Raw genomic sequence first — 26,922 nt, forward strand, 5'->3', positions numbered from 1 at the left:
CTGGATGCGATATCCAACTATGCCGTTTGGAAGGACAAAATTCAGACAATGTTTGAGGAGGCAGCAGTTTGGGACATAGTGTTGCAAGTGGTTGTACCTTCTACTGCTGCATATGAACTTGTTGAATTCTCAAAAAATAATGCAATGGCAAAAAGGATTTTGATGGACAATCTGAAGGATCATGTGGTTCCTCAGGTGAGAGGAAACACATATGCATATAAGATATGGACAAATCTAACCACTCTCTATCAGAGTACCAATGGGAGCAGAAAGATGGTACTCAAAGAACAATTGAAGAACATCAGGATGACAAAGGCTGAAAGTGTAGTTCATTATCTTGGCAGGGTCAAACAGGTACGTGTTGATTTGACTGCTATTGGTGAGTCAGTTGCAGCCACAGAGTTAGTTAGGATAGCTGTAGCGGGACTTCTTAAGTCTTGGGAGACCTTTGGAGATGCTCTTACCTCTAGGGAGAACCTTCCCAATTGGGACAGATTCTGGGATGATTGTGTGTAGCATGAGATACAAAAGACTGGCAGTGGTGGGGTGAAGATAATAGATGAGGAGGATGTAGCCTTGACATCTAGGGAGAAGAACAAAGGGAGGGCCAAGAAAGGGGCCTCATCAGATGGGGCTAAGGGAAAGGAGAAGAAGAAGAAGAAAGATACAGATATTTCCAAAGTCAAATGTTAGGCATATCAGAAGATGGGACACTATGCTGCTACGTGTCCTGAGAGGAAGAACAAGGGGAAGAAAGGTACTGCAGCTTCAGCAGAGGTGGAGCAATTTGCTTCATAGTTTGACAAGGACTTTGCATTTATTACTTATACATCTAGTAGGAGTACGCCATCTGATGTGTGGTACATAGGCAACTTGGCTTCCCACCATATGACAGGTCCATGGGAGTTCTTTTTTGAGCTTGCAGAGAGGGCACTTGATATTGAGATTGTACTAGGAGATGACTGCACTGTGAGAGCTGTTGGTGTGGGGACTGTGACCTTTGAGAGGGAGTCTTTGCCTCCTTTGAAGGTCATGGATGTTTTGTATGTTCCGGGGATCTAGAAGAACTTGATTTCAGTGTCTGTTATGGAGGAGAAGGGGTTTGACGTCACTTTCTCAAGAGGGCAGGTATTGATGCATCCTAGGGGAGCTTCCACCACTTCAGCCAAATTGATTGGAGTCCGCTCTAGGAAACTATACAGGTTCAGTTTTGAGTTGGTAAGAGCATTGGTGAGTAGCACATCTGGTAGCACTTGCACTAGTACCACCAGCAGTAGAGACTTGTGCGAGTTATGGCACATATGCATCATGGAGCTTTGAGAGTAAGGGAGATCACTACTAGAGTTCTTGATTGCAATGTTGAGCATTATGAGGTTCGCAGAGTGTGTGCTTTGGGCAAGTACACCAAGTTACCATTCCCACCGAGCGACCACATATCTACATGTATACAAGACTTGATTCATACTGATGTTAGTGGTCGTATGTCTCATGCGTCTTTGGGTGGTTATGAGTATTATGTTATATTCATTGATGACTACTCTAGGAGGACTTGGATATATTTCCTGAAGACCAAGGGTGAGGTCTTTAGTCACTTTAAAGAGTTCAATTCTCTTGTGGAAAAGCAGACAAGTAGGAAGATTCGAGTCTTGAGTTCAGACAATGGTGGTGAATACACCGATGGTGGGTTTTCTGTCTTCTGTGCACAGGAGGGCATTAGGAGAGAGTTCACGGTTCCTTACAATCCCTAACAGAATGGGGTGTCTGAAAGGAAGAGCATAGCTATTGTTGGGGCTGCTAGAGTGATGATTCATGATCAGGGGTTGCCTTTGTTTTTGTGGGCTAAGGCTTGCAATACAACTGTTTATGTTTAGAACAGGAGTGCTCACAGAGTATTGTGGAATATGACTCTGGAGGAGGCTTTCACTGGAGAGAAGCCTCATTTGGGACATCTTCGTATCTTTGGATGTCTCACATATTCTTATATCCCCAAAGGAGCAGAGGATGAAGATGGAGCCCATGGCAGAGAAGGGTGTCTTTATGGGTTACAATGAGACTTCGAAGGCCTATTGAATCTTCATTCCTTCTAAACGGAGAGTGGTGATTAGGAGGGATGTGAAGTTCGAGGAGGAGAGGGCCTACCGGAGATCATAGGAGTATGATGAGAGAGAGTCACAAACTTCTCCTCAGCAGGGAGGTCAGGTACAGGGAGCAAGACCTCAGGGTTCTGGATCGAATGGTACAAGAGGTACTTCAGTGTTAGTGACATTTGGGGCACCAGTGGCGAGTTCATCGAGCACTTCTTTAGGGAGTCCACTGGTACAAAGTTCAGATGGCACTTCAGCTGACACAAGCACAGTTGCCAGTACAGGTTTTTCGAGGGAAAGTGCTGGTACAAGGGTCAATTGGCAGACCTTTAGGTTCACCAGATTGGGGGGCAGAGGATGAAGTTCCCTATGGGGAAGCTTCTTTAGGGAAGAGGAGGCCCAAGTGGCTTCAAGACACCTTGAAGGAAGCGAAGTCCATTGGTCCTTCAAAGAGGGTGAACAACGAGAGTGTGCCATCTGAGCGGTTTTGCAATTATGTAGCCAAGGCTATCACCATTGTTGACTTTGAGCCTACTAGCTATGAGGAGGTTGCCAGCCAGGAGGTATGGAGATAGGCGATGGTGGAGGAGTATGCCTCTATCATTAAGAACAATGTCTGGGAAGTGGTGCCTAGGCCTGAGGGCAAGTCAGTTGTGACTTCCAGATGGCTCTACAAGATCAAGCATGCTGCGGATGGCAGCATTGAGAAGTTCAAGGCGAGGTTTGTGGCTAGATGGTTCTCACAAATAGAGGGAGTTGGCTATGATGAGACCTTCGCTCCCGTAGCTCGGTACACTTCTATCCGGTCCCTTATTTCTGTTGCTGCAGAAATGGGTTGGCAGATCCATCAGATGGATGTGAAGACTACATTTCTGAATGAAGTTATAGAGGAGGGGGTGTATGTTGAGCAGCCATAGGGCTTTGAGGTACTTGGGCGGGAGACCCATGTATGCCAATTGAGGCGAGCACTCTATGGACTTAAGCAAGCTCCGAGAGCTTGGTATTCGAGGATTGATACTTGCAACAGATGGGTTTCACGAAGAGTGATGCAAATCCGAACCTATACTACATTGTTGTAGGGGATGATCCGCTCATTCTTGTGCTGTATGTTGATGACTTGTTCATTACTGGGGCAGAGAGCCCAATTAGTGGTTGCAAGGAGGATCTTGCTAGGGAGTTCGAGATCAAGGACATTGGGCTTATGCATTACTTTTTGGGGCTTGAGGTGTGGCAGGAGGAGGGGCATATCTTTTTGGGGCAGGGGAAGTATGTTGTGGATGTGTTGAGCAGATTTCACATGGCAGACTGTAGACCCATGTCGACACCTATGATCACCAACTAGAAAAAGCTTCATGCTTCAGATTCCAGTTTGGTGGATCCCACATTGTATAGGCAGCTTATTGGGTCCTTGATGTATCTAGTCAACACTAGGCCAGATATATGCTTTGCAGTGAACACACTTGGCCAGTTCATGGTTGAGCCTAGGAGGGTGCACTCGGTAGCTGCAATGCACATTCTTCGCTACTTGTAGGGGACTATTGATTATGGTCTGGACAATAGGCGGGGAGATGGAGTGAGGTTGGCAAGTTACACATATTCATATTGGGCAGGGTGTGCTTCTGACAGGAAAAGCACTTCAGGGTGTTGCTTTGGATTGGGTTCGGTAGTTGTGTCGTGGTTCAGTTGAAAGCAAAATTCATTTGCTTTGAGCTCTTCTAAGGCTGAGTATATGGTTGCTAGCTAGGCTAGTTGTGAGGCCATTTGGCATCGCAAGATGTTGTATGGCCTATTTGATCAGGAGTTGAGACCGACAATTATTCACTGTGATAATCAGAGTTGCATTAAACTCACAGAGAATCCAGTGTTTCATGACATGTCAAAACACATTGACATCAGATATCATTTCATTAGGGACTATGTTCAGAAGGGGGCAGTGAAGCTGGAGTATATATCGACATATGAGTAGGTGGTTGATGTTCTCACGAAGTCCTTGCCAAGAGGCAAGCATGTCCATTTCAGGGACAAGATGGGTGTTGTGAGAAACACTTGCCTTGGTAAGAGGGAGTGTTGATTTTTAATGTACCTTGGACAAGTGGTTTCCCATGGGTTAGTCTCTACCTAGGGAAAAGTGTCCAAAATAATTCTTTTCCTAAGTGTGACTTTATAAAGTGAAAGTGACTTCATAAGTGGTAAAGTCAATGTCAAATTATAAAGTGAAAAGTGACTTTAGACATAGAGTACAATGTGGGTACTTTATTTAATGGCTGAGTTAAAAAAATAGAAAGTGAGAATTAAATGCCCATTTATTCTCATCCCTTGATCTAAATGAATCTGAGCCATTAGATCTTAGGGTTGCCCAAAAGTCATTTAGGGAAACAAAAGGGGGAAAAGAAAAGAGAGACTGCATTCATTCTTCATGAGCAGATTGGAGAAAGGAGGTTGAGAGCTGGATAAAAGTTCTAAAGGAGAAATTTGTTGCAGCAAGCTGAAGGAGTGATTTCTAGGCAGAGCTAGGCACGAAAATCAAGGCATATAAGATAGCAGAAGGTACAGTACGAAAAACATTTAATTCTGTGAGTTGCACACCGTTCGAGATAAGTTTTTGAGATTTTTTTTGAAAATATGTACAGTCAGTATAGTGGTACGAAATCCGTACGAAAATCTTTACAGTCCATACGAAATCCATACAATATAGTTGGCATCTGTACAATACATGTTTTCAGCTTCAAGTGGGTATGGAAATCGAGGCAAAGTGGGAACCATTTTCAAGGAGTTTTGGGTTGAAGAGATAAGTTGTATTTTGCTGTTTTGTTTTGTTTGCAAATGTATTTTTCCTGAAATTGAAAGATAAATAAATTTGAAGAGTTGTCTAACATGTTTTCCCTGGAGAATATTGAAGGGGTTTTGCCTGGTTCTAAGTTGACCAAAAATTTGTGTGTATTTTTATGTGTGTTGTTGGTCTGTTTATGTCCATATTTATTTTCAACATGTGTTGACAGTCCTGTTTTAATCTGAAAATTTCATTTCCAGAATTCTATATGTTGAATGTATGTTTATGGGAAATGGCATTTAACTGAATGGGAGTGACAAGGTGAAATTAAAATCGGGTTGGGATTGCAGGAAACTTTTTAGTCATCAAATTTCAACGACCCTGGAGAGGAGGAAGAGAGTGGACACGATGAGGCCCCAAAAACTAAACAAGACCAAAGCCCATTGTGGAAATATGTTTCTAGGCCTGAAGGAGGGAAAGGGGGTGGAACCACTAAATTTACATGCCCCCATTGCAACAAAACTTATATAGGTTCATACATCCTTGCTAGAAGGCACCTTTGTGGGAAAAGGCCATGGGATGAAGATAAACCAATAGGAATCAAAACTTGTATAAATGTGTTAGCAACAGATAGAGCCAAATGCATAAGGGAAGAGGAGGAAGCCCATTACAAATCTAAAAAATGAAAGGGTTTCTTTGAACATATCTCGCAATCACATCAACATGCACAAAGAACTCCTCCAGCATCCTCCCATGGCAATCGATATGGAGGCACAGGAACAAACATCTCTTTAAGGCATAGAACCATATCAGGTTTCCTTGATGAAGGGTGTAGGAATGATGTGGATTCAAAAATTTACCGGTTTCTATATGCATGTGGGATACCATTCAATGTTCTTTGTTCACCTTATTGGCATGCAATGGTTTATGCCATAAATGATGCCCCCAAAGGATACAAGAGCCTTGGGTATGACAAGGCTAGAACCGTTGGACTTGATCATGAAAAACAAAAATATCACATTCTTTGAGTAGAATGACAAATTCTTCGATTAAGCATGGGGTGCCATTGTATCTGATGGATGGACAAATGTAAAGGCAAGCCATTGATAAGCGTTCTTGCTGTGTCTGTTAGTGGTACCATCTTTCTTTCAGCATATGATTACTCAGAGAAGTTCAAGACTGACATCAACATTGCAGAACCATTACTTGAAATAATTGAACGTATTGGGCCATACAATGTCATCCAAGTCATCAGTGATAATGCTGCTAATTGTAAGGGAGCGGGCGCAATTATTGAGGATTAATACCCCAACATATTTTGGTTTGCGTGTTTGGTTTATACAATGAACCTTTTGATGCTGTTGGAAATACTGAGAGGGGGGGGGGTTGAATCAGTGTTTCTTTTTCCCACTATTGTTTTACCAGTTAAAACATATATATTCAGAACACAATATGAACAGCAAGAATAAATGCTTTTATTAATATAACTGTGCAGTAAAATAAATACAATATATAGATGGTCACAATCGGTTGCCAAGCTCCAACTTGGACTTTGGTGAGGCTCCAACCTCCAGAGCACCAACTCTATTTTCCCAAGACACCAATCTTGGACTTAAGAGCACCAACTCCCAAGGACTTCAATCCTTCCTGCTTTTGAGGCACTAACCCCAAGGACTCCAATCCAATCTCACTTCTGAGGCACCAGCCTCAAGGACTCCCATCCTTCTCACTTTTAAGGCTCCAACCCCAAGGACTCCAATCCTTCTGCTCTCAGAACTCTTCTTTGCTGAGTTCTGTCTATTTACAGCTTCACTGTAGTCTCCAAACTACAGTATCAATGACAACCATGTCTTCTTATGGATGAGTCTTCACAGCTCTGCACACTGCCCACGCATAGTCTCCAATAGCCTTTTCTGCTGCTGCTGCCTCTATAACCTCCGCTGCTTCTGCAGCCTCTACAACCTCCGCTACTTTTACTACCTCACACTCTGGTTCACCCCCACAACAACTCCAACAGTGTTCAACAGCCGCAATAGTGTTCACTAGCAAATTCAAACAATGCTCCACCACCTCTGCTGCTTCTGCTACCTCATATTCTGGTTTGTTTTCAACAACCATCACCACACATGCAGTCCTCTGTTTACTGTTTTATGCATACCTGTCTTTGTCCATTCGTTTCCTCTTTCTTGCTGGCTCTTCGGCTTCCTTCTCGCCTGCTTCAGCTTCCTCACTTGTTGGCTTGTTTGTCGTTGTAGCTTCCTCTGTCCATTCGTTTTCACAGGACACGTTGAATCAATGAGCAAGGATCGAGTCATCCGTAGAGAACACAAGTTCAAAAACTTGTAACAGCGCTGCTTTGCCAATGATTGTGGGCATACACAGGGATGGCATTTTTTAACGGAGAGCCATGTCCTTATCATAATCATAATCGCCATGATTTGGTTTCTCAAGCTATCGGGATTGTTCCTTACAGTATTTTCGCCTCCACACTTAAGAATCGGAGCCACCCTTTTATCACCGCTTTTATGTCTATTGAAAGCTTTCCTTAGGCTATGTGCCTTCTATAAACCTTGGACTTACTTAGAATCAGAGCCACCTTTTTATCGACGCTTTTAATCATCCATCGGAAGCCACTGCCCAACCGCGTGTTAACTATCGGGCTAAGCTTTAAAGCTCCACGGAAATGCACATATACAAATATATGGCAAACACTATAAAAACCCCGCGGTCACATATATTTTAATACACGGGAACCCATGTAATTCTGCTCAATATGAACATTCGCAGATTTCAAATCTTATCCGCCTGCCTTTATAATTATTGGCGGGTCCGGATTTCGGCGATCCCAATTAATCCCTTAACTCCGACCTCCGACGCCCTTGCGGACCCGATATGCCGATTACATCCCTTCCTAAAATGACTTCGGGTCCGGGATGTCGGGGTTATCGCGGCCTCTTGCGATGCGATAGTTCTGCGGACCCGACGACCCTCTATACTCTGCTTCCGTATGATTTCGGGTCCGGCTTTTTGGCAGGTTCGCATCGGCAGTTTTGTAATACAAAGGGTCTGCGGACCCGACGCACCTTTAGGCTCTGTTTTATAATATTTCGGCTCCAATTATCGGCGATGTCACATATCGCTTCCTCTGAAATGATACAAGTCCTCCGTGGACCCGATATGCTTTCTATTTTGCTTGATAAGAGTTTTGGCTCCGGGTCCTTGAACGATTTCGCTGATCGCTTCCTCCGAAATGATACAAGTCCTCCACGGACCCGATATGCTTTCAACTTGGCTTCATAATAATTTCGGCTCCAGACAGTCGGAGCTTACACTTAACAGTCCCAAAGGCCTTAGCGGACCTGATATTACTTTATGCTCCCCTTTATAATGGTTCAGCTTCGGCCTGTTGGAGCATACACTTCGGTGGTTGCGAAAGGCTCCACTCCTCCGATGCGATATTGATTTTGGACCCGAAATCCTTATCCACTGCACTTCATAATACTTCGGCTCCGGGATTTCGGAACATACACTTCGGCGATTCCGAAAGGCTCCACTCCTCCGATGCGATATTGGTTTCGGACCTGATATGGGTCTGGACCAATCTTAATAAGAATTCACGTCCGCCCAATGTTTCGTTTAATGGAGCATATATATGGCATATATATATGCTCTGTTCCATTTGCTCTGTTTGCTCCTGTAGCTCCGCTAACTCTGTCTGCTCCATTGCTCCTCTTCTTTGGCATATATGTATGGTCTATAAGTATGGCTCTGATAGCTCCTCCGATGGCTCCTCTTGCTCCTGTAGCTCCTCCGATGGCTCTGTGTGCACCTCCTCTTTGGCATATACCGATGGCTCTATATATATTGCTCCTCTTGGTTCCTATTGCTCCATCTGCTCCTCTCGGTTCATTTGCTCCATTTGCTTCGATATGCCTGTTTTATAGGCAGCGTTCCTCTTGCTTTGACATGGCTCTCCGATGGCTTGGTGGCTCTGTCTGCTCCTCTTGTCTCCATCTACTCCTCTTGGCTTGGCAGTGTCTTTCAAAGACCACCTCCTTGCATATATGTCTGTTTCCGCATATATATATGATATATATATGTATATGGCTCGGCTATCCTGATGGCCTTTGCTCCTGTCTCTTCATGAATCTGCTCTGCATCCCCTTGGCTTCATGTCATCCTCTAGTATCCAGAATATTGCCATATTGACATCAATGACAACCTAGTTTAATAGATGCATGATATTATTAAGAACAAAAATCAACAATACAAATGGATTGGTGATTTGTACAAGAGAGGTATACATATGATAAAATTTATTACAAATCATAGCAATACCTATGGGCTTTTCCACAGTTACTCAAGATTGGAGCTGTTGAAGATTGTGAAGACTAGATTTGCTAGCTATTACCTCATCTTTAGGCGCCTTTTGAAGGTAAGAGAGTCATTGGCTAGCATGGTATCAAGTCCACATTGGCAGGTATTAAAGGACATGGCTACAATTGCAGGTGGCAAGCAAGGTTTTGAACAGGTGGAGGAGACCACTCTTGATGATCTGTTTTGGGCACGTGTGAGGCAAGTATTGCAATTCACCAAGCCCATTTATAGCATGATTCATTTCGCAGATACAGATAAACTAGTGATTGGGTAGGTGTATGAGCAGATGGATACCATGTTGGGGTAAATAAAAGATATTGTTTAGGAAGATGATCCCAACTTGTATACACTGATTCACAATTGTGTGTACACGGTGGAATAAACTTAATGTTCCATTACATGCCTTAGCGTATATCCTTATGCCAAAATAGTACTCTCCATCTTGGTTGGGCCAACTTGCACCTGGGGGTGGGGTTAGGATCAAACCCCATACAGATCCAGAGGTATTTAAAGGATATATGGAAGCATTAGACAAGTTGGTAGCTGACAAGGAGGAGTGTGCTAATTTGCATCTTGAATTAGGCAGATAATTCAGTTGCACTCGTTTGTTTGGTTATTTGCATGCAATGGAAGATAGAGACGGATTTGATGCTCTCACATGGTGGGAAGCATATGGCGGCATGGGTCTTTTGCTAAAATTGACAAAAAAAGTTCTCTCACAGGTTCTAAATACTTCTTTTGCAGAGAGGTGTTGGAGCACCTACAACTTCATACATAATGTGAGAAGAAACTGTCTCAATGAAAACCAGGCAGAAAGCTTGGTTTATGTGCACTACAACTTGAGGTTGTTGAGTCATTATTGTGATCGGACTTATGAGGATCCAACATATAAAATTTGGGACGACCACTCAGACGATAATTTGGAGGATGGCACTATACATCTTGAAGAATTGGAAGCAGAACCTATGAGAGATGATGATCAAGCAATAACAACCATGCCACCTCCATCATCTAGTAGCAGTGCTAGTGTTCAAGTTCCAAGTATTGTCCCTTTGTTGCCACTGCCTCCATCTACATCCTCATGTGGAGGGCATGTGCCTTCTGGTTCTAGTCGTGCGACTGTGCGGGAGGAGACTCCTAGAAGACCACCATGGTCTGCTAAAAAATTAGACATTTCTCGTGGCGAGAGGAAGCTGTAGATAATATATTTACTTGTCTTTTCTAGCTTCTAGTAGTTTTAATAATTGTTGACTCTTCATATTTATTATGATATTTTTTTGTAAACGATATATGATAATTTAAGTTTAAAGTTTGAAAATGGCAATTATAACTCATTGGTAATGAATTATGAATATGATGCTTCGTGAAAGTTGTCTCATTTCATGTTAGATATTCTTTGTTGTAATAGTTACACTTTTCTTACAAGTACAAATTTGGTGATCAATTATGATAAATGTTATATATTGAATTTTGAAAGCTTGAAACTTTAAGATTGATGAATCATGAGACTCAATATGTTGTATGTTACTAACTTGTGGACGTGGTTGATTAAGATTATAACTTCTAGATGATTGTTGTTATATGGTTCAATCTATGTTTTTTTATGCTTTTTGTATCTAATTCATCATTCTACATGCTTTTGTTGACATATATGCATCAAAATATAATAAACATACAAAATATATATTATATAAAAAATCGCTCCCAAACCGGGAGCTTCTGAAAATCTCGCTTTCGCTCCTGCTCCCAAGTAACCTTGTTTTTGCCTTGGTGGGGGACCTCCAAAAATTGGCTTTCCTTTGATCGATGAATTTTTGATTATTTTCGACTTGGAGAGAAATTAATTTCTCTATAAATATTTTAGACTCAAAATTAATTAATTTTTTGGCTTAGAATTTTAATTTATTTTTGCAGAAAAATTATTTAATTGACACTAGAGGGGATTAATTATTTTTTCCACCCTCAAATATTTTAGCCATGGTGTCTAAGTATGAGGGAGCATGAACTAAAATATTTTTTACGTCAAGATATTACAATTAATTCAACCCTCAAAAGGGGAATACACCTTTAAACTCAGACCCTCAATAATTTACCCATTTTTGCGACAATATGATCTAGTATAGACCCAGTGGTTTGTAATAAAATAATTTAGCTAAATTTGCTTAAATTATTCCCAAACACACTTTTACAATGATTCCATATAACACTAGGACTCCCCTAAGACCTTGTCAAGAGATTCCACCTTAGCTTTGGTGTTTAAGCTGAAAGAAAAAATCTGCCGATTATTCGTGTTTAGAAACTCACATAATTCAGGGAGGTTAAAAAATTTTCTAGGATGAAATCTGTTGCCAAAATGAGTGGCTTACCTAGGTGTTGTTACATAATGAATGGTCATACTAGCATCATTTACATTACAACTTGCAGAAATTGGGTTTAGAATGATAAAACTGTGCTGACCAATGACTTTGAACTTTGAAAAAATATTTTCGTGTCTTCTCATTCTGCTTCCTTGGACTTGTTGACAAAGTGTGGTCAACAAGGCTGAAGACAAAGGCACACCATATCTCCCAATCATAGCTGTGCTCCACCCTATGCCTGTTTGCATGCTGTTTCTGCTGATTTTGAGCCATATGTAGATTGTCCTTGAGGGTTTTTAAAATGTTATAGCTCTCCTGAATCTAGTCTCTGTCCAGTGGTGTCCGATTGTCCCCAAATACTATGTCTGCAAATGTTGGAGCATCATACCCATACAATGCTTTGAAGGGAGTCATGCCAATGGACATGTGGTAAGTAGTATTGTAGCAATGCTCTCCGAGATGCAACCACTTCACCCATGCCTTTTGTTGGCCGACTACGTAATTCCTGAGATAGCCTTCCAACCATTTTTTGACTATCTCTGTTTGCCTATCAGTCTATGGGTGGTAGGTGCTTAGAGTTAGCTCAGTCCCCACAAGTCTGAAAAGCTCCTGCTAGAAGCCGCCCATGAACCTGCTATCTCTATCACTGACAATGGTCTCCAATAACCCATGTAATCTGAAGACCTCTTTGAAAACTAGCTCGACCACTTGCGAAGTTGAATATTTTGATGATATGGCAAAGAAATGAGCAAATTTTGTACTCCTCACCAATCTCAAGACATCCATCTTGAGGCTTTTCTAGGTGAACCTCTGCCTAATCTTCTTGTAGGTCTTTAGATATCTCAGATGTCCTGCTAAGGGTGAGCTGTGAGCTGCTTGCATAATTCTCTCTTTGAGTTTTGACTCAGGCACAAGATAGATCCGGTTCTTGTAGTAAATAATGTCATTCATAACCCGGTATCTATCATCATGGATCAACCCCTCTAGAATCTAACAAGAAAATTTATTCTTCAAGTACTCCACCACCAACAGTGACATCCAATCTTTTGTCATCTCAATGAGTGAGAAAGTGGGTGGCATTCTCCATAGAGCATCAACCACTATGTTCTTGCCCTTGACATACTCTATCTCAAAGTCATAGACTTGCAACTTACTTATCCACCTCTGTTGCCTCTCACTTAGTTCTTTTTGTTCTGTGAGGAACCTCAGGTTGTTATGGTCTGTTTTCACTTTGAATCGGTTCCCCACTAGATACTGCTTGAATTTGGGCAATGCATGCATTATGGCCAACATCTCCTCGTCATAGATCAAATAGTGCAACTCATAATCTCTTAGCTTGCGACTTTCGAACGTTGTGGGGTGTTGATTTTGCATAAGAACCTCTCCTATCCCTGTCCCCAAAGCGTCGCATTCTAGCACAAATGGCTGGGTGAAATCTGGTAAAGAAATCACAAGGCATGTCCTCATCACCTCCATCCTCTCGAATGTTTATTGTGCTTTTTCTGACTAGCTAAAGGCTCCCTTCTTGGTGAGGTTTGTAAGAGGAGCTGTTAACTGTGAAAACCCCTTAACAAATTTTCTGTAGTAAGTGCAGAGACCAAGGAAGCTCTTCAGTTCTGTAACATTCTTTGGGGTGGGCCACTCAATGGTTGCCAATATTTTCTCTTGGTAAACCTTAACCCCATCATGACCAATCACGTGCCCTATGTAGAGCATCTCCATCATGCCAAATTTACACTTGGACTCCTTTGCATATAACTCCTCCTCCAGAATTCCCAACACCTTGTCCAATTGCCTCAAGTGGTCTTCCCATACCTTGCTGTAGATCAATATGTCATAGAAGAAGACCAACAAGTATTTCCACAATTGCTTATTGAACACATGGTTCATACATGATTGGAAAGTTGTGGGAGCATTGGTTAGCCCAATTGGCATAACCAAAAACTCATAGTGCCCGTACTGGCACCTAAAAGTTGTCTTTAGGATATCTTTGCTCTCGAACCCGATTCTGGTGATAGCCAAAACGAAGATAATTCTTTGAAAAATATTTGGCCCCTTTCAAGTCATCCATCAACTCATTGATTCTGGGAATATGATACCGGTTCTTGATAGTTTTCTTGTTGAGAGCCCAGTAATCTATACACATCAGTGTCGTCCTTGTTCTTAGCCATCACTACTGAAGAAGCAAACGGACTAGATCCTGGTCGGATATGGCCCAACCTCAACAACTCCTTTATGGTCTTCTCTGTCTCATCTTTATAAACCTTGGGATGTTGATAAGGAGTGGTTATTACTGCCTGCACACCCTCCTCAAGCTCTATGACATGTTCAAAACCTCTGTTTGGTGGTCTACTTGGAGGAATGTCAACAAAAACTTTTTGATGTTTACGAAGTAATGCTTGAATGTTGTGGTGGCTGCTCTGGTTGCCTATTATCTGTAATAGGGCACTCTACTGCCCACTCAATATCGCCTCGCCTCAATAGTGCCTCCATATGGTTGGATGAAACTAGCTTTGGCAGTTACTAATACATGGCCCTCAAAACTACCCTCCTGCCATCTACGGGGTTATTGAACTCCATTTCCCTATTCCGTTGGTTCGTGGTGTACTTCTTGATGTAGTAAAGCCACTCGCAACCCAACACCACATTTGTGTTTGATACATCTACCACAAAGAAATCCTCTGTCACTATATAGCTAGCCATGGTGAGCTGTAATTTGGGGATGCATTTGTTACAGTCCATTTGATGTTTTCCAGGAATGACAACTGTAAATCCATTGAACTCCCGAGTAGGAATCCCTCTCCGCTCCACCATCTCCGCATCTATAAAATTGTGGGGAGCCCCATTGTGAATCAATACTATCACCTTGTGTCTTGCTATAACCCCTCTCTGAAGGTGTGATATCTAGGGAATCTTGACATAGAGGCAATAATAGGAGCTTTGCCCTCTGCGTGTGGAGACTCGCCCCCAATCATCTGGTGCATCTGTCCCTATACCTGTTCCTATACTTGCTACTCATCCCCATCTGTCCCTGTACCTTAATATAGTGAACCTTGCCCACTTTATCCTTTCCAGTGCACTTGTGCCCCGGTTCCCATGGCTCTTGACAGCTGAAACAAAGTTTCTTCTTCCTTGACTCTTCTAGGTCTCCTCATCCATCTTCAGTTTCCTGGTCCACTCCTTCTGAAAGGGCTTGACTTCTTTACCCTGTTGAGGGAAAGAAGGTTTATGAGTGAATTTATTCTTGGAAGCGACATCTTGTAAGTCCTTGGTTTTGTTGATAGCTGCACGAAGAATGGTGGGTTCAAAGCCCTTGACCCATCCACATAAATGTTTTGCCAACCCCTTTATAAAAAGCATCACCAATCTGGCCTCTGAGATGTCCGTGACCATGACCGCCAACCTCTAAAACTCTCAAATATAAGCCTGCAGACTACTTGTCTGCTTGAGCTGTGCCAACTCTTTAAAATGAAGCTCCAGATCTTTCCTGTTGAACCACTCAATAAGTCTCTAAGTGAACTCTGTGTATGAGGCGTTGCTGCTATGGTCGATAGTCAGCAACCCATGATACCACCACTCATGGGCCTCACCATCCAAGTGCAAGGTGGCCAGTTTGATAGCCTCCTCCTCTGTCATCTGATGCAGCTGAGAATAGGTGTCCAATTTCCTTACCGATGATTGCGCTGAACATTTTGACGTCCCATAAAAAATGGGGATGGTCACCTTCCCCAATGTTTTCTGTAGCTCTTGATTTTTCCTTGGGACCCTCTGAAAAGGTTTAGGCCTGCTCTTCAATTGAAGGTGGCAGAAATCAGTAAAATTCATAGCAGCACAGAAATCCCATCCCAGTGCTTGGTACTGTTCCATATAATCTGCATAAGGGATCCCAAAATTAGCCTGCTCTGTTAAGTCCTCTGCTGTCTCTTGTACAAACTGAGGCATATTAGGTCTGGGCATTTTACTAGCAGTGTGAGAATGGCTCTGCAAATGGGTACGAGCATGACTTCCCTCAACACTGTTGGACACTTCTCCATTCAATGGCTCCTTCCCAGTGGAGGCCCTTGTGTTGGTCATCCCTTTCATCAAGTCTACCATCTCTTTTTGGCCCTTGGCCAAGTCATTTATAGCCCTGAGCAAGCTATTAAAGGCTTGTTCCTCCTTATCTCCCATATCTGGCCCTTCAATCTCAGGTGTTTCCTCTATCTCCTTCCCCTTTTCTGGTGTCTCTTCACTCTCCGTATCAGGGATATCCTCTTCTGTAAGGGGAGTTGGTTCTCTGTAGGTGTGTCTCCTTCTATATGTTATCCATGTATAAGGATTTTCTTCTGTCATGTAACCACTATCAGGCTACCCTCAGACCACACAGCTGTCCAGGAGCATGCTCTGATACCCCTGTAAGATTCCGCTATGAAATTTCTGAGTTTTTGTTATGTTTTCCCAGGGAGAACTTTCGTCAAACAAGGCACAGACACACTGCAGTGGATGAAATATGTTTGTGGCAAACACAGAATGGCTTTTACATGAAAAAGGCAACTTCAAATAGCAACTGATATTTTATTCAAATTCAGATTTTTCAACAACATTATTAATAGGACTCATAGCAAAGGTATTATGGTCAATCATAAATTATAACAACTTTTAGTATTTAAGAAAAATACATAACAGAAATAATAACTTGGCACCTGGTATTCGTGGCTGCTAGCAGATAGAGAAACAATGCTTCAACACATCATATAGGATCATGCATTGCTCAAAATTGCAGGGAGAGAGAACCATGTTGGACACTATGCCATGGCACTGCTGTAAGCTGCCCAATATAGTCTTTGGAAGCTACAACACTTGCACGCAGTCCAAGACAGGATTACGTAATGTGTTTAGCGGCTCGTCCTTCCTTCAGCAACTATGAGAATAGGTTACATGTTCAGTCAAGAGGTGGAGGCTTGGTTCAATCAGGCAACAGACTCTTTAACTACCCAAATCTTGCCCAATAGAGGAAATTAAGGCACTCTGTCTCACTTCAGCAGGCAGACTCAACCATTATAGTAGAAAACAACCACATTTAAAGTTTACCCATGACCAATAGAAGAAAGAGGGAACTCAGTCCAGCTTTGCAATGGAAACTCGTCACTTTGAATAGAAATCTCAGCCCAACCATGAAGTATGTAACTCGAACCCTTGGGAATCAGGGAGTTTATTCCTCAAACTTCGACTAGGTGAAAGAATGCATAGCTCATACTCCAGAGGTAAGAAAACTCATGTCTGTTTGACAAGAACCCTCTTGTGGTGCTTATTCCTCCAACTCGTCATCCTTTCAGCAAGCTTGTGTGGCAGAATGTAAGGAAATCGATTTCTAGCAGCAATAATCAAGTCTCAGACCTGGGCTTGCATATTTGGCTCCATGCCTCTTGCCCCCAACCTGAAAGTAGTTGAAATGTCCCAAAATTTTGCATTACCATGCGTTGAGATTAGGAGGAGTTTCCAGGGCTTATGTCAACCAGGTCACAAGAGATGGATTACACTATTAGTGTGCCCAGAGGGTTTTGAGGAGTTTTATGGGGTCCAACTGAGATCACTTGACATATTTTCACAAAATGGAGTTATTAACAGACATCTTTTAATTAATTATGCTTAAGGTGTTGTTTCGGGCAGACTACTTGGAGAAACACCTTAGTGTAATAACTTGTTGGAATCAGGTTGAAAAGTTCTACAGGGCAGGATGATAAAACTGGGCTATGGGTGGCCAGTGTGACCGTGGAGGCAAACTAAGCATTTTCCGGGTTTAAAAGTGACTTTAATTAATTAATAAAAGTCACTTTATTAAATAAGAAAGGTCAGATTCTTTAATTATTTAATTGGAGGGAAAAGGTAAAATGGTGGCAAATGACTTCTAAAAGGGAAATGATGGGGGTCTCTCCTCATTCTAGCATTTTGCCATTTGAGAAAGAGAATTTTTGGAGAGCTCTTGGAGAAAAGTCTAGGGTTTTGGAAACCCTAAGTCTGGTTGCTAGTTTCAGTGTTGAAACCATACACCCTAGCTAGATTTGGAGTGTGATCACTCAGATTTCGCCATTTTGCATCAATGGAGAACAAGATTCAAGGAAGATAAATGAGGTAACAATGTTATTAGTTGATTTTACCTTCTAGTATAAGTTTTTCTTCATTTCTTGGTCAGGCTGTGCATACCCATTAAAAAGAGGAGATGGCAAGGTCAAGAAGGGGCAAGTTTCTCTGCCATAGAAACCAAAGTTATTTTCAGTTGAATAGGGCTTGAGTTCCCTTTGCTGATGTAGACAAAAAAAAGACCAAATCTTCACTTTGCTAGCTACATATTTTTGGGCACAAATATTTATATAAACTTGTGTGGTATGAGTGGCTGTATCCTCCAATAGTTTGTGGTGCTGATATCCATTGTGCTGGTTGTGTTTTTTCTACAAAAGAAGACTGTTGTACCTGATATAATAATTTCTAAGTACCTGGAAGTGGTGTATGAACGTTCTTATAACTGCTGGGGACCATACTGTACTGCTGATATAAATATGAAGCATGAAAGTCACCTACAACCACACTCTTTTCACTGCTCTTGATATTTCTCATTTCATTCATATGTTATCAGTGTGGGCATATTTGTTGGAGCTGTTGCTGCCAGCTGGCTAGAAGGGCAAAGGTCAAGGGTTATCTTATGACTGATTTCCAGAAATCTGTCTCTCTCATTTGTCGCTGATTTATACCATCTAATGGACTGATATTTTGGAGGAGATATTGCTGAAGTATAAACCCAGGTTCTTGTATATTCAGTTTTGTATTCTCTGTAATCAAGTCAAATATATGGCTGTGTGTGACTAAAATGTTGGTTGTTGCAAGTTTATATTAATGGGCTGCTTGTTTTTGAGTATATTATAAATCTCATGCTGCTGATTTAAAGGGTTGTATCATTTTCTATTGTACTGTGTATCACTATTTGTAACATAAGCAAAAGAAAACTATTAAAGTGCGCCTACAGCCAAGTGCACACCAACTGTTTGATGAAACCTCTCGCTGAAAAATTCGACATAACTCAGAAATTTAGTGGAAAATTTGAGGTACTTCCAGGGAGGTATTTTATAGAAGTTAAATGAAAAACCATAAATTAGAGATTCAACAGATAACACCTCTTCTGGTCCAAATCCCTAGAAATTCATTCTCTTTTGAATTCCTATGGTGAAATCTGAGTGATTTCACCCTCAAATCCAATTAGGGTGTCTAGTTTCAACACCAAAGTCAGCGATGATGACTAGAGTTCCAAAACCCTAAGCTTCTTCTTCAAACTCTCTCCAAGGGCTTTTTTCTTGAAAAATTCAAATGTACGAATGATGAAAGTATCCTCATTTTCTCTCTTTTATGAACATAGGGTCACCTTTTCACCTTCCTTTTATTAAATCAACTTTTATAAGGTCATTTTATAAAGTTAAAGTGATTTTTCACTTGCCTAGGAAATATCATCATTTCTTCTTTTTAGACTTTATAATGTTTTCCTTAGGCAATTTAATTCCCCTTTATTAAATATTTCCCCGCTTTAGCCTATGGGAACCACTTTAGGCTGGCAGACTCTGTCACAAGCTTCCTAAGTGGTCGGGAACATTACATTTTTGATGGTAAAGTGTTGTGCAAATATTGCAAGCGCCCAATGGGAGGGGGTGGGCTGGCATCCATAAGAGGCCACGTAACCCCATGTGATTCACCCAATGAAGTGATAGCCTATTAGGGCAGAATACCTTGTAAAGTTTAAGAAGTTTGAGAAGGCCAAGGCTAGGGAAAAGGCTATACTTACAGAAATTACAAGTATAAGTTTAATGAGTGATCATGTTGATCAGTAATTTGTAGTAGGCTAGTGGGCTAGTAGCTCAAGTTGTAGCATTTCTTTTTACTTTAGAGGCCATTTAGAGCCTCATTGATTATGTTTTTTGTTGATGATATGTATTGCACTTGGTGCCATTTTGATATATGCGCCCTTACATAGTATATAGATGAAATTCCATAGTAACAGACCTTAATCATCAAAAGAAGCCATAGTAACAACCCTAAACATACTCTAAATTAGTCACATAACAGTGAACACTCATTTTATAATTGTGAAGCATTTGGCTATAATTTTATACAAGTTTTGGTGACTAATCTTTACTGTTAGTAGTCTGATACAAAAATTGCAGAGGTCTGATGTAGGCTACAGCAGTCTAGCTTCTTGTTCACAGTGGCATCTCTTTTAATGTGTTTAAACTTTAGCATCAAACTATATATTTGCTTCTCTTCCTTGCATTTAGTGTTGAATTATGAGCAATCTCGTGGGCTGACCTCGTCATATTTTTGATTGACATATGAGCTCTAGAAGGTCTGATATAAAATTGCAGCATGCTGATATAATTAGTGCTTTGAGTTTGAAGTTTGCTCTTGGCATAAAATTTGCTTGACTAATCTTGTGGGATCACTGATAAGTAGTTACAGTGCGCTTATCTTGTCTTTTTAAGTTTTTTGAAGTCTGATATATGATTATAATTTATCAATGTTCCACCAAGGTTATGGGACGAGGGGGCGAGGGAGTGAAGGGCCGCGGGAGCGGCCTATGCAAAAGCTCCCCACCATTTTTTAGGAAACGTGGGGGAGCATTAGGGTCTTAAAAACTTATAAATATAAAATATAATTTTTTAATCGAGTCCACTATGACAATTTGGTTTCAATTGAAAAGCTGCAAAGCATGATCATTGATATGAATATCATTATCTAAATTTCTAATATCATATAAAATAATAAATTTAAAATTCTAATTTATAATCATACATCAATGATCATACATTATAACAAAATACAAAGACAGCAATACCACCATCTTCAGCATTCTGATAATACACAGCAAACCTCAACAATGTCGTTGTAGAAGATCACTGTAGATCTATTCTTCCTGCATCTCTGTTATCAATAAAAGATCTTAATCTCAGAACCTTAACACTTCTGTCCTCTGCAACTTCAACAATATGTTATCAAGGCAACTTTGCTCAGTTCTAGGCCAAACTGCTATAATCATTGGTGAGTTTTTCCCATCTGTACATAGTATCAATTACAAGGATATACAAAACAACAGTGTTGTGTTATGCTTGTGTGAATTCTAATGTCAACTATATCCTTGTTGAAGAGTGACTGTTGTGCAGACTCCTGATGGCATAACAAGATGCTAATGCCTCTGTCCACTGATGCACATTTGTGTCTAGAACATTACTCATACTTCTATCATAACTCCAAAAATCTGCAATCTAAATCTGTAGCTTCCATATCTGACAATTTGGCTATATGTATTACAGCTTCTGCTCCTTTACTTTGAAACTCTTGTTTAAATTCAAATTACAATAACCTCAAGGATTACTGTAACTTGATTATACAGATACTTGTAAGACACCAGTTAGGGTTACTTGGAGAAATCAAAAATACTTCGACGTGATCGGTGTGTCTTTTAGAAAGCAAGCAGTGCCACACAAAAGTTAAGTTAATTTGATGTTGAACATCTTTGCCTTCTAATATTTCTTATCATCAAAAACTGAATTCTTCACAAGAGGGAGCCTCTGATGTTGATCATCCATAGTGAATCTTGAAGAGCCGAGCTTTGAGAGAAGCAGAGAAGCATTGATGAGTAATAACTTCAGGGATGATCTCCACACAGAATGTGTAGGGTAATATTGAGCAGCAACCACAGATAAATGAATTTGTTTGGATCAAACTCAGAATTTGTCTAATCAGAGGGCCGACGGTTCATAGTGATAGAAATCCTCAAGATCTGTCTTCAATTCTATCTAATATGTGCAGTCTAGAATTCCTGCAAATAACCAAATCACATTACCAATGTGATAGCCATATCAAGGGTCCATTCTGCAATCTGCAATGTTCCAACAGATGCCATCGAGGTTCCATGCATGGGAGTGATCAGATCTAGTAATAACAACACAAACAACGTGCGAACACTGTGTGTGTTGTTATGTGTTCACCTTGCCCTTTTTATAACATGAAACAACGAAATTTCAAAACCCTACGCTTAGTTTAACTGTTAATTAAAGATTAGTTTTAGGGTTAAGTTGATTAAAATCGTTTTTTTTGCATAAACGTGTGCCACGCCCCCCCACGCCCCCTCTCGTCCCCCCTCGCCCCCCCACATCCCCTCACGTCCCATTTTTTGGAAACGCCCCCTCAGGAAAGGGAAACGACTTCTTGGCACGTCCCCTTGAGTTTCCTCATTTTTGGGGGCGTGAGGAAACGTCCCCTACTCGTCCCCAAGTCCCCGGAGCGCGAGGGAGCGAGGAAACTAGACCCCTAGGTGGGGGGGCGAGTCCCCGTGGAACACTGTAATTTATATCATGATTCATATATCATATAAGTTTACGGAACTCTGATTTTCATTTCACTCTATCATCATAGAAATAGAATCATAGATGATATTGATTATGTAATATGTATTTACTCTTTTTAGTAAGCTTATACCTAATCTAGATTCTGAAATATGAAATTTTTATTTTTAATATATATATATCTATATATATACATATTTTATTTATTTATTTATTTATTATGTGCCGTTTCCTGCCGTATCGTATCCAGATTTTTTGAAATTTTGCCGTATCTGTTTCAAACCCCGTATCTGTATCCGTTCCCGTATCCGTTTCCGTGCAACTTAGGAAATAACCAAGAGCGGTCATTTATCCAGCTCAACTTGTGATTCATACTAAAATGCCCTTAACATTAAGTGAAAGCACATGATTAGAGAAATGGTTAGTGTACCTTATAATAGATGAGACACCTTCATTCAAGAAGCTACAGAATGGAATGTATTGACTGGAGCATGTGTGGAGAGCTCTGAGGTATAGCAATCTGTAGATCATCATAGGGCTGCTAGCTGCTAAGCTGAAGAAATAGGAGAATTTTTTCTCCTAGGGGTCACCCACTTGGGTGGGTAACAATGCCAATCCTGTTTTGATTCATACCTCTTATGCTACATATCCTCATGTCATTCTAATGTTAATTTTAGGAAAAATAAAATTTAACTTGAGTCTACTCTTCTCCACTGATGTTACACTATATTTCTTCATGGTTTGGGTCTCAGAGCATCTCTCTTAGTTTTCTTGATCATGCTTCAGACAGGATTTGTTTCCTATCAGCTTTGAAACTTGAATCTCAGGGTTTTGTCTTTCTCCAGCCACAGTACCCTGTGACAAGCTATGATAACAGTGCATATACATATAATGATAAACAAAGAGAGTTGGAGAAAATAATGAACACCATATATTATTAATATGCTATGGCATTTACACTGTAGCGATAGCGAGAGTCATGCTACCCATTTATTGAATACATGTACCACTCCATCACTTATCTCATCACTCACTACATCATTTATAATTTGATAGTACCCTAGATGGTTATGGTTGTTGAACGACCTAACTAAAGTTAACCCTTTTTTACACATTAATGACATTATTAACATGGTCACAGTATGATTTATTATGAGTTTGATGTTTGCTACTCCAAAAATTAATATTTCAATTCAAATGCAAAATGTCGCAACTCCAGTCTTTTTGGTTTCTGATAAATTGAAAATTGATGATTGAACACAAAATTCAACATCTTTTTGAAATCAATAGGTTGCTGTATTTTCTTTGCTAGATAAATTATGATCTGTAGTATCTTGTCTTACCTGTTTCCATATATTGAGTTTTATTTTTAAAGCCTAGCTTGTGTTTGCCCTTTTCTGGAAAATTTCAAAAGGATGAATTACGATTCTGGTAATTTGCAGTGCCATCTTTTCTTCAATTCATGCAATTTAGCTTCTAGGTTCATTTGCAACGAGTTTTTAGTAATGTACAGCTGTTTTATATTTGTTTGTCATGGGAGATTTTATAACTTAAATATCTAGGTGAAATTTTTTTTTTCTTGGTTTTATTGTTAAATTTCCTTGATTCTTGTGTTCTATGTTTACTCTTTCAGGAGAACGTCCTTTGGATTATCTGAACTTAGATGAGAAATCTATGGGTATGTTCTGGGTTCTTTCACATACCATGGCTCAACCAGCTTGCGAGGCAATAATGAATTGGTTGAATTCTAGTGGCGTTGCTGATGTCATACTGCAAGCACCCATCAATCAGCTTAGCGAGCGACTAGCTATGATGCGTGAGACACATGCTTTGCCAATGTCATTACTTTCTGGCTTGTCTCTCCACTTATGCTTACGACTTGCTAGTCATATTGAGGAGACAATGTTTTCTGGCCAGGTATAATAGATTAATTGTCAGGTTCAACTGCTAATAGAGAGAGGTGATTATGGTATATAATGCTTTCGTCCTTTTAGTAAAATGCATGCCCATTGCCTTGAGTGCTCGGTGTTTTCAGATTTCCTTCTCAGTTTATGACCAGCAAAGTGAAACTCACATGGTTTCCATTTCTTTCCTTCCATTAAAGAGAAGTTGTGGACCTCAGATGGATTTTTCAGTGGGTTATATTAATTGCCTCTTCAAAGTTATTTTGCATGTATAGTTCTGCTCTGTGTCCATGTAAATGCAAAGTTTTGTTCATGCATGATGTGCAAAAATATGGACGTTTTGGGACAGTATAACCACTGGCGTACTAAAACAAATATGCCAGTACTGCTATATATATATATATATAATAATGATTAATTAACTAGTGATTATTATAGAAGAGGCATGTCTTTATGGACTTGACCACTCATGAAGGGGCACCTGCTAGGTATATAAGTTGACCCTCATTTGTAACAATTCAATCACCATCTCATATCTTCTATACATTTCTTATATAATATATTATTGTCCTTTCATGTATATATATATATATATATATATACTTCAGATCTTCTAAGTATTCTGCTACGTTTATGAACTTTGTTCATAACATTTGGTATCAGAGCTGTTCGATCCTCTGGTTGTTCAACCGCTGCACAAACACAGTTTGATCCGATCTTTGGCCATTAAAACAAAATGAAAAAAATGTCAAAATATATAAAAAAAGATATATATCTATATATATATATATATATATATATATATATATATATATATATATAGTTTTTTAGAAAAAAGTCAAAAAAACAATTTTTTTTTAAAGAAAAACAAGAAAAAAAATACTCACCTCTGTTCATCCGTAGCGACCACTGCCATCTGACACAACCATGTACACCCGTAGGAACACACCCACCTGCATTCTAGACGAGAAATGAAAGTTGCAGTCGACTTCGTAGTCGTACAAATTCACCGCCATCCGTACATTCGGCTTCAAGTGTGCTGCTGATCCTTTGAAGTAGCACATGTTTGACAGTTTGAAGGAAAATGATTAGGCTCACCAGGCAATATTGTTTCTAGGTTACAAAATTACCGTGCCATAAACTCTGTATGATACTAATTGCTGCAAACTTCTTCCACTGTCATTCTGTACTGATTCACCACTCTTGTTCGACCGCCAACAATTATTTTGACTGTCGGAGTGGAACGTGACCCATAACAAGAGTCATGTCTCATCAAAATTTTCTGGGAGAAAAAGATATTTTTTTTAAAATAAAAAGGAACAAAACAATAAGTGTTCTCTTTATTGTTATGTGCAGAAGGTGTTGAAATATGTAACTAGGTTCGGTCTTCATAATGACATATGTAATCAAGATTTTATGTATTTGATGTAAAGAGAAGAATCAAATTATTATTGTTATTCTTGAGGCATGGGTTTCATGCTCAATGTTATTTGATTTATAGGTCAAGCACCCATTGAGTGCTTCTATGGCTTGTCATTGAGTCTACAAGTCATAGGAGTCATTGTCATGCATGGAAGACCGTTCTGGGCATGTTTCATATTGTAAAGAAAATTTATTTGAGTCAAAATTAGAGTCAAAAACGCTCCAAAACCCACTTGTCAAACAAGAAGCCACAAATCAGCCTTCAAGATAGAACAAGTCAGCCAACAAGGTGACAAGTTGCCCTTATGAAGGGGCTATTTGACCTGCCAGAAAGACTATAAGAGAGCTCTACTTCATTTGGTGGATCATCAAATCAGCACACAAGAAGTTCAATCCGAAAAGGAGATCAAGACCTAGAAGAAGTGAAGAAGAGGAGAATCCAAGGAGGAGAAAAATCAAAGCAAAGAAGATTGTTTTTGGGCCAGTTTCTCTCAGATGTGTGCATTGCAGCTATGGTTTCTAAAGCGAAAAATTGTAGACCTCAAAAGAAGCCGAAACTTAGCATTAAAGGATCATGCTTGCAAGCCGAATTCATGAGAAGAAGAGTCCAACCAAAGTGAAGGAGAGAAGCCTCTTAATTGTGCCCTAAACCTCTGAAATGTGCGAAGTTGCAGTCATTGCAGGAGGCTGAAAATTGCAGGCCGAAATTACTGTCAAAGTTGCAGGTCCGAAATCTTGGTCAAAGGAGGAGCGGATGCTAGTGGAAGGCATATTTGACTTGGGTTAACTTTGAGAGAATAAGTGCTTCAAGGAGAAGTTTGACTTGGTTTTGGAGGACTCTTGATCAAGGGTCATAGGTCTTGGAATTGGTCAATTGAAGTTCTATAAGAAGAGAAGAGTTCTTGTGGTTCCTCTCAAGAGGAGAGGTTTTGGCCCTAGTTGATAGCCTATATCTTGTGTCCTCTTGTCTCATTGTTCTTTATTGTTAGCTGTTTGATGATAAGAACACTAATTGTAATCAAAAGAACGAAGAAGCTAATTATGTTAAGTAAAATCCTAAGTTACTAGGATTCGGATTCGCTAGTTTTTTGAAAATCCAGGATCCGGATACGGCAAGGATACGTCAAGTACAAAAAATTTAATAATATTTTTTAAATTTTAATACGTCAAATACAGAAAGCATAATAATATTTTTTAAATTTCAATAACCACGTTAATTTATGTGACTAAATATTTATAAAAAAAGCCACATATTTATATTGCAATGTGGCTAGATATTTTTAAGAATTTAAATAGCCACATTAATTTATGTGACTAGATCCTGAACAAAAAAGATAATAATATTTTTAAAATTTTAATATCTAATCTTCATTGTTTCAGATTCTAATGGATTTTATTTTGTTTTCAAAAGATCCTAAATTTTGGTCACTAAATGCACTAAAAGTCTAAAACATTCGACAACCCAAAACCCTCATTGAGAATAAAAACATAGTCAAATGTGAACTTTGAAGTATAGACAAAAAAATCAAAATGATAAAATTAGACGCTGAGTTGAAGTCTTTAACATTAGACGCCGAGTTGAAGTCTTTAAAATTAGATGCTGAGTTAAAATTAGACGTGAATTTTTTAATTAACTAACGCCAT

General features: G+C 40.0%; 1 protein-coding gene across 1 annotated transcript in view; it reads left to right on the forward strand.

Moving 5' to 3' along the window:
* LOC149224256 (mediator of RNA polymerase II transcription subunit) overlaps positions 1-26,922 on the forward strand; it is a 428,548-nt gene that overhangs the window by 160,246 nt on the left and 241,380 nt on the right. The window contains 1 exon segment of the mRNA XM_089386058.1: positions 23,586-23,869. Within this exon segment, the coding sequence (XP_089242184.1) occupies positions 23,586-23,869 (284 nt within the window).

This window comes from Pinus tabuliformis, chromosome Q (assembly GCF_031772625.1).
Source record: "Pinus tabuliformis cultivar Carrire ecotype Pingquan chromosome Q, CPIR1, whole genome shotgun sequence".
Taxonomy (NCBI): Eukaryota; Viridiplantae; Streptophyta; class Pinopsida; order Pinales; family Pinaceae; genus Pinus; species Pinus tabuliformis.